This window comes from Cervus elaphus, chromosome 25 (assembly GCF_910594005.1).
Source record: "Cervus elaphus chromosome 25, mCerEla1.1, whole genome shotgun sequence".
In the NCBI taxonomy this organism is placed as follows: Eukaryota; Metazoa; Chordata; class Mammalia; order Artiodactyla; family Cervidae; genus Cervus; species Cervus elaphus.
The window spans coordinates 66,485,715-66,501,039 of NC_057839.1; the positions used below are offsets into that span (position 1 = coordinate 66,485,715).

A 15,325-nucleotide genomic window follows, 5' to 3' on the forward strand; every position below is an offset into this window, starting at 1 on the left:
AGCCAGCAGCTCAGTAACTCAGGGGAGTGGGAGTTTTCATAAATTTCCTTATACGTTCTAATCTAAATGTAAGCTACATTTTAAGCCATGCTATGATTTTCGGTGGTTTCAAACGTGCTATTTTGAAGTCATATAATGCTGGCCCAAGAGAGAGGTGGAACAAAGGATTCTGATGGGAAGTTAAGCGCCGTGTGACATCGGCTTGTCAGAAACAACACACGAAAAGCGTCAATAAACAGCTCTGACGCATCCTGTCACCTAGCCTAGGACAGGGCTCACTCTCCCATGCCCAGCCTGCAACCTCACCAGGTTCCAAGTTCATGAACCAATGACAACATGATCACTGGCTGTCCGGCCTTGGCCAAGGCAAGAACGAAACCCGCAGAGGGCAGTCCGCCCCTGCCTTGAAAGGAAAAGGTACACACACAAATTACACAGCCACCACCTGGTTTCCAAAGTTTATTAAAAATCAAAGAATAGAAAAACTTTACATAAAAATATGTCAATTTTAGCTTCCACATTGTTGTCCACGCACAAAAAAAATCGAAACATGATATATCTTGTTGTCAGCCTGCGGTGTGTGGCCACAGGGAGCCAGGCCAATTCATTCGTTCACCGTGTGGGCTGGAGCCTGGCGCCCCAGTCTGGGACTGCGTCCCGGGCCCACCCGCGGTGCTCCCAGTCCCCGCCGTGTTTCTTTAGTGGAGGGTTACAGTCAATATTGCTAATGCGGAGAGATTAGTACAGGCCTACGTATCAGTTTTTATAAATAATTCTTTATCAATAGGTTCACAATTTAAATATCTTTAAATATTTTTGATAACCTTGGATCATCACGAACCGCAGACAAACTGTGCTACTCGGCTCGGGCGCCCCCAGGGAGCCCGCAGGCAGGTCAGCCTCTCTCCGCACGGGCGGGCCGGGCCTGCCTTCCGGGGCCCGCAGACACGGCGGGGTGTGTGGCGCTCAGAGCCCTCAAGGACGCCCCGCTTCTGCACGCCCCGGGTCACAGCAGTAAGCTTCCCGTCCCGTCTCTCACTAGTGGACTTCAAAGACCATCCCGCCTGTAGTGTGGCAGGGTCAGAACCCTGTCTTAAAAATGGGAGCCGGACAACCTAGGAGAGGCGCCCACCTCCCGGGACACCTGCGGCGCTCAGGAAACTCAGGGTGAGGCAGGGTGGCTGCGTCAGTGTTCGGGATGGGTAACAGAAGACAGTGGTTGTCGTGGCAGAACGCACTTGCAGAGGATGCTTCTCGGGTCGGGCGCCGGCCGCGCGGCCGACCCTGGACTGTGCTCCCCTGCGATGTGTTAACCCCCACGGCGCGCCAAGCAGCTCAAATACTTCTCCTATAGTTGCTCTTAACAGAACGAATGCATACGCTACAGATTCCACAATGGAATCAACATAACTCCTTTCTCCACATTCCTAAAACTGGGTACCATTGTCTGTGCTCCCAGACCCGTCATGACAGGCTGCGTGACTAAAACTGCAGCGTTTCACGGTTCACGCTTGTTTAAGATCTTACCATGTGACAACATTTTTTCCCTGTAGAAAGTTATACTCTGGCACTTTAAATGCTGGGTCTGTTGTCTACAGTTTAAAATAACCAAACCCAAAACATTAAAACTCCGAGGTCAGAGCAGGACCACAGACAGGCCGGACGGCAGAGCCGGCAGGCAGCTGGTCAGAATGTTTAGGAGCCGAACCCCTCAGGGAGCCCACTGGGGGACTCGGCTCCTTCACCGCAGGCTAAGAGGCCTCACGTCTGACCTGAAGAAGGAACATAAAAATAACCCAAGCCCCTCATTCGTGGTGTTCACAACGACGCTCATCAACCAGCCGACACGATGAACCCAACTTAGAAAATGCAACTCGGGAAAGGATCTAAGCTTGTTTAAAAAAATTCCCTCCTCCCTTCAATATAACTTATGTGAAAATATGAAATTAAATAAAAAATATCTGAGTTATTGCACAAATCATAAGTTTTCAATATTTACATAGAAAAACAGTTCTGAAATTCAAAACAAAATGTGAGGGCAGTAAAACAATGATAACCTCCCAACAAATACTGGGGTTCGCACTCCGCTGCTCCGACAACGTGAAATGAAAGTACCCAACCCGCAGGGCAGCACGGTGCCGAGAGGCGGCCCAACCCCGCCGGCCCCGGGTCCCGCGCAGACCCGCTCCCTGCAGGCAGTGCCTGGGCAGCAGCAGACAGCGTCCACGTCTAAGGCTTCACAGACGACACAGCGAGCTGCTCTCGAGGACGTGACCACACACGGGGCATGCAGCGTGGCCGGCCGGGCCTGGTCTCCGGGCCGGGCCCCGCGGCCACCCCTGCTGTCTGCGAGGCGGGCGGCAGCCGCCGGAGCATTACCTGCTGAGGCTGACGGGCAGGCTGTCCCTCGTGTGCGCGTGTTTTTTCCTCCTCCAGCCAGTGCGGTTGTACTGGTGGTGGCCCCGGTTGCCCACGGGAGGCCGCACACCGCCAGTGCCCACCGAGCCGTAGCTGCCGCCCTGGCTGTGGCCGTGGGAGCCCTTCATGGACAGCTTCATGCCGCTGTGCTGCTGAGGAGACCCAGAGGGACATGGCTCGAGGCCGGCATGGACAGACGCCCACCGCAGCCCCGCGCCCCACCGTGGGCCGAGAGCCTGGACCCTGGCCATGGCTCTTCCCAACCTCCCGGCCTTTTTTCCGAACCATGTTTCTAACGTGTAGGGAAGACTCAGAGCAGCCCCACGGCAGTGGACCCACGCCCCCCAGGGCCCCGGACACCAGAAAGCCCAGCCCAGTGCAGCCGGCCCCCCGCCCAGGGCGCCTGCAGCAAGAGCGGGGGCAGTGCAGTGGTAGGAGGGGCGACGCCGCGTGCGGCGTCATCATTCCTGCTTCATCGTTTGCTTCCTGAGAACCAAAGCTTACCGTGCGAATTAACAGAAAAACAGGAGTTAGATATTCTTCACTTCGAACTTTTATGCTAACAAATTCAATTAAAAAAAAAAAGATGCTTACAGGTGAATTAAACTATACTAAATTTTAAAATAATTTAACACTTATAAAGCTTTGCTTGTTACAGGGAAAGCAAACATGAAGCTGAATGATCAAACTGCCCCTGGAGAACAAAGAACGTGTGTGGATTCCCTCTGGGGCGGAGCAGGTGCTCAGGGCGGGCTGGCCGCCAGCGTGCGGGGGTGGGGGGGAACCAGCGCCTGGGCCCCGGGGCCGTACCTTGTGATACAGGTGGGGGCTGGAGAGCGGGTTGGGGGACGCAGAAGGGATGGCTGGGGAGGACACATGGTGGACAGCCTTCAGCGCCGGGGCGGCTTCGACGCCCGCCTGTCTACAGGGCACGGGGGCCACGCCGAGCGTCGGGGCAGGAATAGTAAACCTGGTCTGGGGGAGAGGACCAGAGACGGCGTGAGTGCCCGCGAGACAAAGCTCTTACCAGGAGCCCCAAGAAGGGCGCTCACAACCGGCTCCTCAGTGGGTCTGCCTGCAGCCTCACAACAGGCCCCTCAGTCTGTGTGACTACAGCCTCACAACAGGCCCCTCAGTCTGTGTGACTACAGCCTCACAACAGGCCCCTCAGTCTGTGTCTGACTACAACCTCACAACAGGCCCCTCAGTCTGTGTCTGCCTGCAGCCTCACAACAGGCCCCTCAGTCTGTCTGACTACAACCTCACAACAGTCTGCTTGGAAGCACAATGACAATGTGAAGGATGTCCAGTCACCCAAGCCATAAGGTTTTGGTGACCAAAAACTTCAAGAGGACTACAATTATCAGAGAAACTGTCCCCTGGGTCTCCAGGTAGCGCCCTGGGTTGAGCAGCATGAGAGGCCCCAGGCCAGGTGGACTGAAGGCCTGCAGACGGACGACCCCCACCTCCGCCCCCCTCCCATTTCCGCACCACCTTCCCATCAGGGCAGAGGTGCTGGCTCGGGACCCCCTCCCCTGCTTTTCCAGACCCTCACTGCTCTCACCTTAGAACTGTCCGCATTCGCCCCCGAGACCTCAGGAGGGTAGCTGTGGCCTCCTGAGCCACAGCTGTGGCAGGAGCTGGCCTCAAGGAAGGCACCCCTTCCTCACGCTTCCTCCCACCCAGGACCTCTCTTCAGTGGGGGCTCTGTGCCCCCAGGGGTGCAGAGAAGAGCGCAATCCTGGGGTCTCTGACAGCTTTGTGCCCTGGCTGTTAAGTCTCCACTGCATCCTGATGAGGGAGACTTCACCACAAGTGGGGCACTCAAGAGACTGTGCACGTGAAGGTTTACAAGTGGGATTTCCCTCAGTGACTCCACTGGAAGTGACATTTGCAGTTTGGCAATAAAATGACAAAGTGGGCTTTGAGCTTTTTGTCTCAAACCTTGAATGACGACTTCCCAGGTTGCCCAGTGGCTCAAACTCCACGCTCCCAATATAGGGGGCCCAGGTTCAATCCTTGGTCAGGGAGCTAGGTCCCACATGCCACAACTAAGACCCAGGCCAGCCAAGTAAAATAAATAAACATGCTTTTAAAAAAGAAAAGAAAAACTTGAGTGGCCTTACCTTCTGCCTATCTGCGCAGGTGACAGAGGGACCAGAGGCAGCACGTGGTCCTGACGCCACCCGGGAGAGGCAGCGCGGGCAGCGCCTGCACACGGCTCTGGGGGGAGCCAGGCCTGAGGAGCCGTCAAAGCCAGTTCTGTCTGTGGCGGTTCTCGTCCACATGCAGGCACTGCCTCCGTGCTCCTCGCTTATTAATGTGCCGGGACAAGATTCCCGGGGGGCTGTGCTGACGGCCACCACTGCGCATCCCACGCCTGCTGCCTCCATACCCTCTTAGCCTGGGGTGTGTCCTGAGAACGCCCCACCTGTGTGGGGAGCCCAGCAACACAGAGACACGTGGGGACAAGCAGGAATCCCCATCACCTTCTGCTCAGATTACAACTGCTTGTGAAAGCCGACTCTACTTCAGAAGTGCATTAATGTGATGAGTTTCATACACATGGAGTTGATGTATATTTGGGAAGAAGCTACAAATTTAAAGCACCAAAAATTACCTCTAAAAATCTATCTTTTAGACTAATTTTGTCTAAATTTTTTGAAAAAGGATTATATTATAGAATTTCTTCTATGAGAGTATGTAGTGAATAACGTGGAGAAGTCAGTGTTGGTATCAAATCTGAGAACAGTGCAAACAATGGGATTCTTTGAGGAAATCAGGGACGGCATCCTTCTTGGCCAAGGGACAGCAAGCACCAAGGGCCCTCTCAGCATCATCCCAGGATGGTGGCCACCTGCTGAGCATCATCATTACTTGCAGAAAGACCATGTGAACCTTGTCAAGAGCCAGCTCTAGGCTCAGACACCCAGAGTCCCCTCGTGCAAACACAGCATATGGTGAAGCTCAAGAACACGGACTTCTATAGAATGACAGGACCATATTCTATCAACCCACCAAGGATGAGAATGTCCTACAGGACAGACATGTCTGTTCCAAGAACTTCTAAGGGTTCTCTCTCTAATCTAACGTGTCAGTCAATCCTACCATGCACAGCACCTTGGACCTGGTCCCAGGCCGTCACTGGGAAGGGCCCAGCCAGCTGCGTACCTGGGTGTTCGTTGTCATGACCAACGTCCTGGACGTGGCGGACTGAGGTTTGCCACTCGGCATGGGCAGGGCAGCAGGCAGGCTGGCCAGCAGAGGGGTGGGCGCCTGAAGGCTGAACTGGTACACGCTGGGTGTCGTACAGGGAGGCGTGTCCGAATCCTGGGGGAGGACGAGAGGAGGGCTGCACTTGAGGCTTGTGCCCCTCAGAACAACAGGAGCAGCCAGGGGTGAGCCCCAGGGGCTCCCAGGATCAGCTGCCCCCTCTGCCCAGGCCTTCTCCCTGTCAGGTCAAAACTGAAGAACATCACAGAATCACAACTGAGACGCCCAGACTGCTGGTCTCATCTCCACATAAATTTGTACACCACGACCCGCAGCAGCCCCAGGGCTCAGAGGGGGCCACTCACGATGTCGCTGCCGGAGAGTGAGGACACGGAGGAGGCGGAGGAGCCAGACGACCGGAGCTGGGGGCCGGGCAGGGACAGGGTCAGGCGTGGGCCGAAGGGAGACTCAGGGTCTCGTCGAGGAGGCTGGTCCCCCTCGCATGCGCCCATCCGCTCTGCGATCTTGATCCTGTTGTCTGTGGGAGGAAGGTGAGCCATCACACACTTCAGCCCAAGGTCCCACTGTGCCTCTAACACTGCGCATGAGGCTGACAAAGCCAATTCCTAATTTCACTTCATTTCAATTAATATTTTAAGTCACATTTCAGCTATTGGAACAAACTTAACTATGTTCGAAACAACGTGGATGTATAGTTTCAACTCTGCATTACACAAACCGTGATCCTGATGCATTTCAGGTATAAACACACACAGCACTTGGGAGGACATGGTAGAAGAAACTCAGTAACTTTGGATGTTGACTACCTGTTCAGATGATGATATTTTGAGTGCGAAGTTGAATAAAACAGACTACTAAAACTAATTTCACCTGCTTCCTTCCACTTACAACGCAGTTCCTGGGAACTTCAGAACTGCCATGTGTGGACAGCACTGGCCTGAACCTTACAGCTTTAAATTCTTACAGGAAACGAGTTGCTTTCTTAGTGTGAACAGTTTGTTACTAAAAGCAGACGCTCCTGCGCGAGCGCGTCAGGACATGCAGAGCCACGGGAGGGTGGCCTCTCACCGGGGTCCGGCGCCGCGTGGACCCTGCCGCCCCACTTCTCCTTGATCCACGTCCGGTAGTCGATCACCTCCTGGGTCACCTTGATGATCCTCCCTAAGGTGCTGCGGAAGGGCAAGGGCACGCGGGCGTGAGCACAGCACAGAGCGTGCCGCGGAGCCGGCCACACTATCCAGGGGCCGCCTTACATCCTAACACAGAGCTCTGCTAAAGCAAAGGTGGGAAAAGCGAAGGTAATCTTACGACTGACTTCTGCTGTTTGCATCCAAACCCACACGGTACAGAAAAAGTGGGGGTATGGATGCAGAAGTCCTGGAACCTCCATCTGTCCACCAAGGACCGCTGAAGTCCATGCCAGGTAGGGAAGCCCGCCTCCAGTCCCAGTGACCACAGGGGCCCCGTTTCCCACCACATGGGGGAGACTGAGTGCCCAGAACGGGCCCAAAGCTTTGCCCACAAACACCCAGGGACGGAGGCCACAGAGCCCTGTGCCCCAACCACTGTGCTGCCCTCCATAACCTCTGAGGACAGAGGTACCGGCCCAGCTTCAGCAACCTCCTGCGACAGTCATCACTCCTGCCTCTCACTTCCCCTCAGCTCCTCCATGATCTGCAGTCAGAAACACTTCTCACCAGTAAAAGCGCACACCAGAAAAGTGAGTGCTCAAAACGGGGCACAAAAGACAGGTGTGCAGGGAAGGGGGCTGGGGGTGGGATGCACCCCTCAGGGCTGGACACCCACCTCTTGAGGGCAGCCGGAGAAAAAACATCACACTCTACAGCTTTAAAAGCCAGAAATGACCTCCCCAAAACTAATACCCTGGGAAAATCCTAGCTCTCCAAATGAAAACCTTTCACCTCTTGACCACCAGGACCACCCTGAACTCCCAAAAGGCATTCCTTTCCCAGAATTCTCAGGTTCTCCTACAACAGGGTGGCAAACTCCGTGAAGACAAACGACAGGGGCCGCGGCCCCCATGGGTACCTTTCCGAGTCTCTGTTGGGGTAGGACCGGGCGAGTGGCGACACAGCATGGCTGAGGACGATGTAGGCATAGTCGAACACCTGCTTCACCTGCATGGCCCCGTAGGAGCTCCGGCCCACGTCGTTCCCTGAGACAGAGAGCCATCATCAGAGATACAACCTCTCACATTTGCAGACAGCAAATAAAATGAAGCGCCACCGAAGTCACTAGGGGAGTCCAGGTAAGGGGTGGACTTGGTTGGAACAGCAGCCTTTCCAAGTTCAATTTACATGTAATTCATTCCTCAAGTTCAGGTTGGGATGTTTTTCTTAGGAAACGTATCCTTAAGCACCAAAATTTTCTCTTTTCCAGGTTTAATCATGTAGCCGCTCTGTAACTGTGCAGGTTTTCCTTTTCAATTACATTTCAGCAAACTCTGAAGACAAAGGAACTGCCGGCCACTTAGCTGACCCAACGCAGACACGCCAGGGCTGGAGGCCTGTCCTGGGAGGAGGGAGATGCACCACTGAGGAAGTGCCACACAGACCACTCAGACCACAGAGGAGAGTTTCAGAAGACTTTTAAGAAATAAATTTCATACCCCAGGAGCCACAAAACAAAAACCATAAATCTAAGGGTGTTGAAAAACATATACAGGAGCTAAACACTAAAAAAACACCAAATATAATGCAACAGACAAAAGGCTTCCCAGGTGGCGCTAGTGTTAAACAACCTGTCAGCCAATAGAGGAGATGAAAGAGATGCGGGTTTGATCCCTGGGTCAGGAAGATCCCCTGAAGGAGGGCATGGCAACCCACTCCAGTATTCCTGCCTAGAGAACCCCATGGATGGAGGGGCCTGGCAGGTTACAGTCCATAGAGTCAGAAGGAGTCAGACATGACTGAAACGACTTAGCACATACACACACACAGAAACAATAAAAAATACCAAATACAGATGCAAGAGACAGAAGTACAACATGTCAACAAAGAAAGGCTTCCCTGACGGCAGAGGACCTTACAAAACCAGGGAAGACAGTGCAGCGGACGGACGGACAAAGCGCATAAGCTCACACAAAAAACCATGAAGGGGCACTGCACCCGGAGCTGACCATCTCACCACCTGGTCTGTCGCCTGTCTGCCTCTGATTTTATCACCCACAGTAAGAGCGGTGTGTCACCCAATAAACCCTCCATAAACACCTGTGGGGCTGACCAGTAACCATCTGTTTAACCTCAGCCATCATTAGAGAAAAGCACAGTAATTGAAAAGGGACATGCCTGGCCTTATCAGGTGGGCAAAGATCTCAAAGACAGTCAGCAAAGGTGTGGGAAACACACCCTAACCTGCCAGGATCTGCAAGGCAGCCAGCCTCACACCAGAACCTCCCTCCACACACAGGAGAGGAGTCTCAGGTTTACTGTCAAGTAAAACCACAAGCAGCAAAGCTGTCTGTATTATGTGATGCCATCCAATTAACTGGAGCAGGTGATGGCAACCGTTCCAGTATCCTTGCCTGGAGAACCCCGTGAACAGGGGAGCCTGGTGGGCTGCAGTCCATGGGATCACAAAGAGCTGGAGAGGACCGAGCACACACCCAGTTAACAGGGAAGCGACGCTCGATGTCAACACCCACACGTGGGAACCCGGAGAGGCGCGCACAGAAGCGGGGCGGGCCGTGGCACGCTTCACTCTCCTGTGCCACGGACTCCTGGGAAACAGATGGCTTATGACGGACAAGGAATACATTTCTATTCAGGAAAAATGAAATTTATTTCTTAATTCACACGTTCTACATTTTTCTGATTACAGAAAGTAAACGAAGTTGCAACTTTACAGTAAGTTATTCAGAAGTATTAACAAGGAATTCTGACGTGCCACCCCTGACCCTGGTAGAGCAGCAGGACCCTACATGAGATCCAGTGACTGCCCGTGGCTGGGCACCTGTGAATGCTCCCCGCTGGCATCGGCGGCCGGAGCCCAGTGCCTGCAGCTGGGGGCCCGCGCAGAGCAAGGGTCCTTACCAGGCAGCAGGGGGTCCTCAATGCACAGCATCGACGGTCTGTACCCGCTGGTCATGGCTTTCATGATCTCCTCTTTGGCGATATAGGCACCTCCTTCTTTTATTCTAATACCAGTTTTCAAGTAATTAAAATTTCTTCCGTAGAGTTCAAAAAATTCCACGAGCAGCATCCCTAGGTTCTCGTCCGCTCTCCGGGCGTCGATTCTCGGATGCAGCTGTGAAAGTGAGGCACCCCAGTTTGTATGGATTCTGGGCACTCGAGACACCGCACACGCGGCGGGGTCAGGCGGCCAGCCCAGGACGCAGTCAGGGGCCCTCGTCCACCCACCACCCTGGCAGCCAGGAGGCACCAGCAGAGCCTGGATCGCTTGTCAACCAAGACTGTTCAAGAGGAAGAAAAGCTTCTCATCTGAATCTTTACATTATACTTCAATCCTATGAAATTCAGAAGCCACACATTTCTACACAGACATCTGATTAATCCCAAATTCCCAAATACTGGTGAGTGAGTGGACCATATTCTGTACAATTCAGTCACCGAGATGGTGGCGGCAGTTTTCTAGATTCCAGTATTAATCCTGTCATTCTCACGTGCAGCCAGCAGGGGGCAGTGCGAGACCGCAGTGTCACCGTGCTGACTGAAGGGCTGACTCTAACCAGAGCGGCCCCCAGCGCCGCACCAGGATTCAGAGCACTCACCTCACCGCCTGGCAGACAGCTCAGCCTCAGCCTCAGCCTCAGCTCCACCCCACCTGCTCCTGCAGCAGCTAATGGATTTATTCTGAAGCTGAGCCCGTCTACTGACCCTCCCGAGTGTCACTAAAAGGCTCAGGAATCTGAGTGCATGGCCCACTGTGACGGCCTTGAGCCGTGAATTTAAACAAGTTTAAAGAAACCAAACATTCAGCTTGCCAGTCCTGCCAGCGCCCCGCGGGCGCATGCGGCCATCCCACCAGACCGCTGGACAGTGACGGTCGGGAAGAAGACCATCGAGTCCAAGTCCCGGCAGAAGCACGGCAGGTGAAAGCGCTCGCAGCGCAGTGTCCGTGGAGGAAGCGTGGCTCCTCCAGGCTGCAGGCGTGTCCGGGCTCAGGAGACCTCACACAGGCTCAGCGCCGCGGTCCTGCTGCTGTCTGGCCTTCTCCCTCCTCTGTCTTCCTGCCTGAGCGTTACCCAGGGCAAGCAACTGAGCCACGACCTCTGTGAGTCCAGCATGGATCAGACGATGCAGCGGGCACAGTGCGGAGGTGGGAAGGGCCGGGCACCCAGGGGGTGGAGCTGACAGTGGCCGCCCCACCCAGGCCCGGGTGGCCTCTGCAGGGTCACTGAACCGGGCACCAGGAGAGTGGGCAGTAGTCACACTGCAAGGCTGCCAGGAAAGTTCAGGAAAGTGGGAGGAAATAAATTGAGGACACAGCTCACGCTTAGTTCTAAAAACAAAAAAAAAGGTCAAAAAGGTCTGACACCTCGGGCAGAAGGGCTCTAAGGGCAGCGTGAGGGAGGCGCAGCAAGGACACGGCAGAGAGAGCCCCACCTGCCCGCGGGCCCTCACGGGGCCTCCCCAGAGGCGTGCCGAGGAGACCCCGGGGTGTAGGGCGAGCAGCTCCACCATCAGCAGTGCCAACGGAGCCAAGAAAAATGGCCCAAGTCTTGATACAAAACCCTCAGCGCCACCACAGACAGAGCAGAGCAGCAGCGCCGTGCGGCCAGAACACAGCAGAGGGCTGACAAGTGCAAATGGCACGATCGTGCCTCAATTCACAAAGAGACCTTACGTTAAAAACGCGGCGTAAGGACAGGTCATCAGCACAGCACAGCACGTAACACTCAGCTAGGTTTTCTGATAGGTTTTTTCATGCTACTCAACAAAATATGGGCAACAGATAAAGAAAAAATACCGGCTTCTCATCACTCAGGGAAAAGCTTATTTTTTTTTTTTTACCATGTGTGAGACTTGACTTTTTTCCTGAGACAAATTTTTCAGTATAAATGACAGTCAAGAACCAAGGAAAGGTTTTCACTGTCTTTCAAGGCATGAAAATTTTCTAAACATAATGGTTCTTCAGGGTTAGGTCAATATATACCTGATTGATAAAAATGAGATAAACCCTCTAACAGTTACAACAGACACACAAAAAAAAACAGGAGCAAAGGAAAAAAGTATTGATCAAAGCAGTTTCATCATCAAGATTAGAAGTCAGTTTCTACTACATCAAAACAGACCTGTGCAGGGACAGCAAGGAGCTGGAAGCCGAGGAGCGCCCGGTCAGAAGACCGGGAACAACGACACCCACGGCAGCCTCAGGGTCAAGAGTTCCTGAGACAAAGCATACTCACCTGCAGAAAACTGATGGCCATTAAAATGAGGCTGTACGAGCTAATCCCGCCTGTAAAAACTTCATTCAGGTCCCTCTGCAGGAGGAACTGTTTCAGTACTAAAATCAAGTAAGGCAGCAACGAATACTTCTGCAAATTCCAAAAGAAAGACAGCATCTGGTTAGTTACCGTGGCTCTGAAGAGTCCGCACTGGGCAGACTCCACGTGCAGACAGGAAGCTCACTTCCTCGTCCTGCTCCTTGGGACGCTCAAGGCCAGGCCTCCTCACCCCATAGGGGTTTGAGAAGAGATCCATGAGGGGCTCACTAGGGCCCTCCTGGGGGCCCCTCCTCAGATTATGGTTTAGCACGGCTGAGGCAGGGGGCATGCATGGAGACCCCAGGCCCAGGGGCGTGGGGAGTGAACAGGTGCTTCCTCCAAGTTTTGGCCCCCTCTCAGGCGCTGAGCAGAGGGCTCTGTGGGTGCAGCTGTGGGCGAGGGAAGGTCCCAGAACCAGGGGACAAAACGCCCACACTCAAGAGGCACCCATGAGACAAGCGAGGGGTGGGCAGCTCACGACGAGGCAGGAGGTCAGCAGGATGCAACACTGCCAAATGCAGGACAAGGGTGGAGAGCAGGGCGTGGGAACAAGGAGCCATGGGGCAACCGGCGCTGAGAAGGGGTGCAGGGGCCCGGCTGCCTTCACTGGGCTTCCAGCTCTGCTGCGGCAGAGGGGACTCTGAGAACAAGCCTGACTGCAGAGTGAGCGGCTCCCGAGGAGCAAGGCCTCAAACTGGGAGCAGAGGCAGGGTCCAGACAACGCAGCTCTCTGAACAGGGAAGGGCGCGCCGTTTAACTGCACCACAAACCTGGTCAGAGTCCAGAGTCCCTCAGCTCAAGGAACACCTTCCATCCTGAGGCACTGAGACCGCCGCCGCTGCCCTCCCACCCCCCGCCCCCAGAGAAAGCAAATCTACGCTCCACTGTGATGTACTCAACTTGCAAATCAGGCACAAGGAGCTGCAGGGATGGTCACTGTGTAATAACTAGAAAGATCTCTATAATGATGTGCAAGTATCTAAATTAGGAAAAGGAAGGCAAAGCTGCGAAACAGCTATGTAACTTCAATGAAATAACACTCTAAGGTAAATCCATCTGTAACCATCTTTCTCATTAAAGATTATCATCAGTTTAATGGTTTCAACATTTATAAGGCAAAGGTCAGTCAACTTAACAAGCCCCTTATCTGCACCGTGCTAACTTGCGGTGACAGCACCTTCATGTAATTCTTGATGAACTCTGCTGCCCGCACCCCGGTCTCCATGTTAAAGCTGATGTCGACTTTAACTTCCGTCTCCTGGTCTGTGAGTTTTATAATTGGTACCTGCAAAGATTTAATTTAGGAAACTTGCTTTAATAGGCAACATTGTTTATGGTCAGGTATCCAAATGTTTCCCAAGTTATACAGAGGGTTTTCTCCTTAAACACAAAAGGAGTTTAGACACACATACCCCATACTCCTGTGAGTGTGAACCCCCGATCCTGGGAACTAGTAGGAACACTGCCAAACTCCCATTCTGAGGGCCGCTCAGGACAGTCAGGCTGAGCCCCTAGGCTGCTCTGCATGTAAACACCAGTGCCTGCCCAGAGGCCAGCAGCCACCCGGCACCAGGGACAGAGAAACGGAGGGGGCGTGGCCGGAGGGGCGGGGCCACGGAGGGGCGGGGCCAAGGCTGAGGAGCATCCCGGAGCAGGCCGTGGACACAGGGCTCCTGGGCTGTGCAGAGCTCTGGGCTTGGACAGGCCCTGACATACACAACAGAGAGGCCTGATCATCCACCTTCTGCCTGAGGGAAGTATGTTTTTTCATATGTGGAAATTTCTGGAACAGGAGAGGACCAGGCAAGTTTTTCTTTCTGAAGTGTAACTTGGCAAACAGTAACTTTTTCTATGTAATAAACACCACGGTTTGATCACTGGGCTCCACTCTCCACAGAGGGCAGTCTCTGAGTGTGCCCTGCCTCGGGTATGATCATCCCCTCCTTGCACGGCTTCACAAAGGACGACCTAGTCGTGTATTCTAGTGCAGGAAGAGTTCAGTGTTTGCAGTACAACGTGTACTTCAGACGGTGTCTAAACATATTGTCAGCTAGAAACCCTAACTACAGAACAACACAAGCACATTCACACAAGAAGTGGAGCGGTCTTCAAACAGAACCAGTATCCGCCGTAAACCACGTCAGCTAATCCCACAGGCTGCTCGGGTGGGGCGCCCAGCAGCGGCACTCACCGTCGCCTTGTCCAGGACCTTGATGGAGCCCGGCTCGGCCACATTGTGCTTCCGCAGGGCCTGCTCCAGCAGCTGCAGCGGGGGGCGCTCCCACTTCCCGAAGACCACCAGGTCGATGTCACTGGACAGGAGAGAAGCGAGCGTGAACCCCTGCCCTCCTGTCTGCACTGTAACACGCCTGCTGCAGGCCCGCAGTGCTTCCAGGGCCATCACCACCCCACCAGCCCCTCCCTCTCAGTGAGAGAAAATGAAGTCTGTGAACTGCTTGTAACACAGGTGGAGAGCAGATGCTGACTGAGTCGCGGGGACCACAGAAGCCTGGTCCTCCCGTCTGCGTGGCCCTGGATGCCCGGACACCTGCGGTGGACCCAGCTCCCCACCGGCCTTGCCAATGCCACCCCAAAACTCCTGAGGCTGCAGTCTCTTTAGTCTCTGAGGATTAAACTGGCTTAGCAGAATGTAAGTTTTTAATAAAATGATACACATAAAACTAGACATTAAAAAGCCCTTTATGAGGAAACTCTGAAGAAGGACTCTAAAATGCAAACACCTGTTTGATGTTTTTCTATCAATTAAAAATCCTCACAAAATACTATTCAAATGCAACTTTGCTTGAAATTTCATTAAAATGTAAAAGCAACTTTTCAAAAATATCCAAAGAGCTCAGACTGTTTCTGCTGCACTTACTCCACGGCTCCCATCTTCCTCACGCCCCCTCCTCTCTCATCTTCTCTGAAGTGCAAGAGGAAACAGGCAAAGCAATCAATGACCCTAACAGTAAATTAAATGTCTGCTTCCCGCAATTTGGCCCCGGTGCTCTGTGGTCTTTTCCTTTAGCTTACATTTTTCCAGCCTCAGATTTGCACACAAGGAACCTGCTTTCAGCCTTCAGCATGCACACAGACACCGCCCCTCACCCCCAGCTTCGTCCACCACGCCCTCATCTGTGCGGAGTGGGCACTCACCTGGTGGGAAGGTAGAGGCCAGTGCTGAAGCTGCCGAATATCTGCACCTGC

The 15,325-nt window shown here is 53.7% G+C and overlaps 1 protein-coding gene across 2 annotated transcripts in view; it reads right to left on the reverse strand.

The window, feature by feature from the left end:
* Positions 1-445: 445 nt before the first annotated feature.
* TENT4A (terminal nucleotidyltransferase 4A) overlaps positions 446-15,325 on the reverse strand; it is a 41,062-nt gene continuing 26,182 nt past the window's right edge. The window contains exons 3-13 of one of the 2 annotated variants that reach the window (XM_043887833.1): positions 15,275-15,321; positions 14,310-14,430; positions 13,296-13,403; positions 12,041-12,169; positions 9,705-9,918; positions 7,702-7,828; positions 6,721-6,821; positions 5,997-6,169; positions 5,590-5,748; positions 3,229-3,393; positions 446-2,567 (exon numbers count right to left, since the gene is read on the reverse strand). In XM_043887833.1, the coding sequence (XP_043743768.1) occupies positions 2,376-2,567; positions 3,229-3,393; positions 5,590-5,748; positions 5,997-6,169; positions 6,721-6,821; positions 7,702-7,828; positions 9,705-9,918; positions 12,041-12,169; positions 13,296-13,403; positions 14,310-14,430; positions 15,275-15,321 (1,536 nt within the window). In that variant the 3' untranslated portion in view covers positions 446-2,375. Of the gene's footprint in view, positions 2,571-3,228; positions 3,394-5,589; positions 5,749-5,996; positions 6,170-6,720; positions 6,822-7,701; positions 7,829-9,704; positions 9,919-12,040; positions 12,170-13,295; positions 13,404-14,309; positions 14,431-15,274; positions 15,322-15,325 lie in introns of both variants that reach the window. The other variant, XM_043887832.1, reaches the window with a different exon arrangement.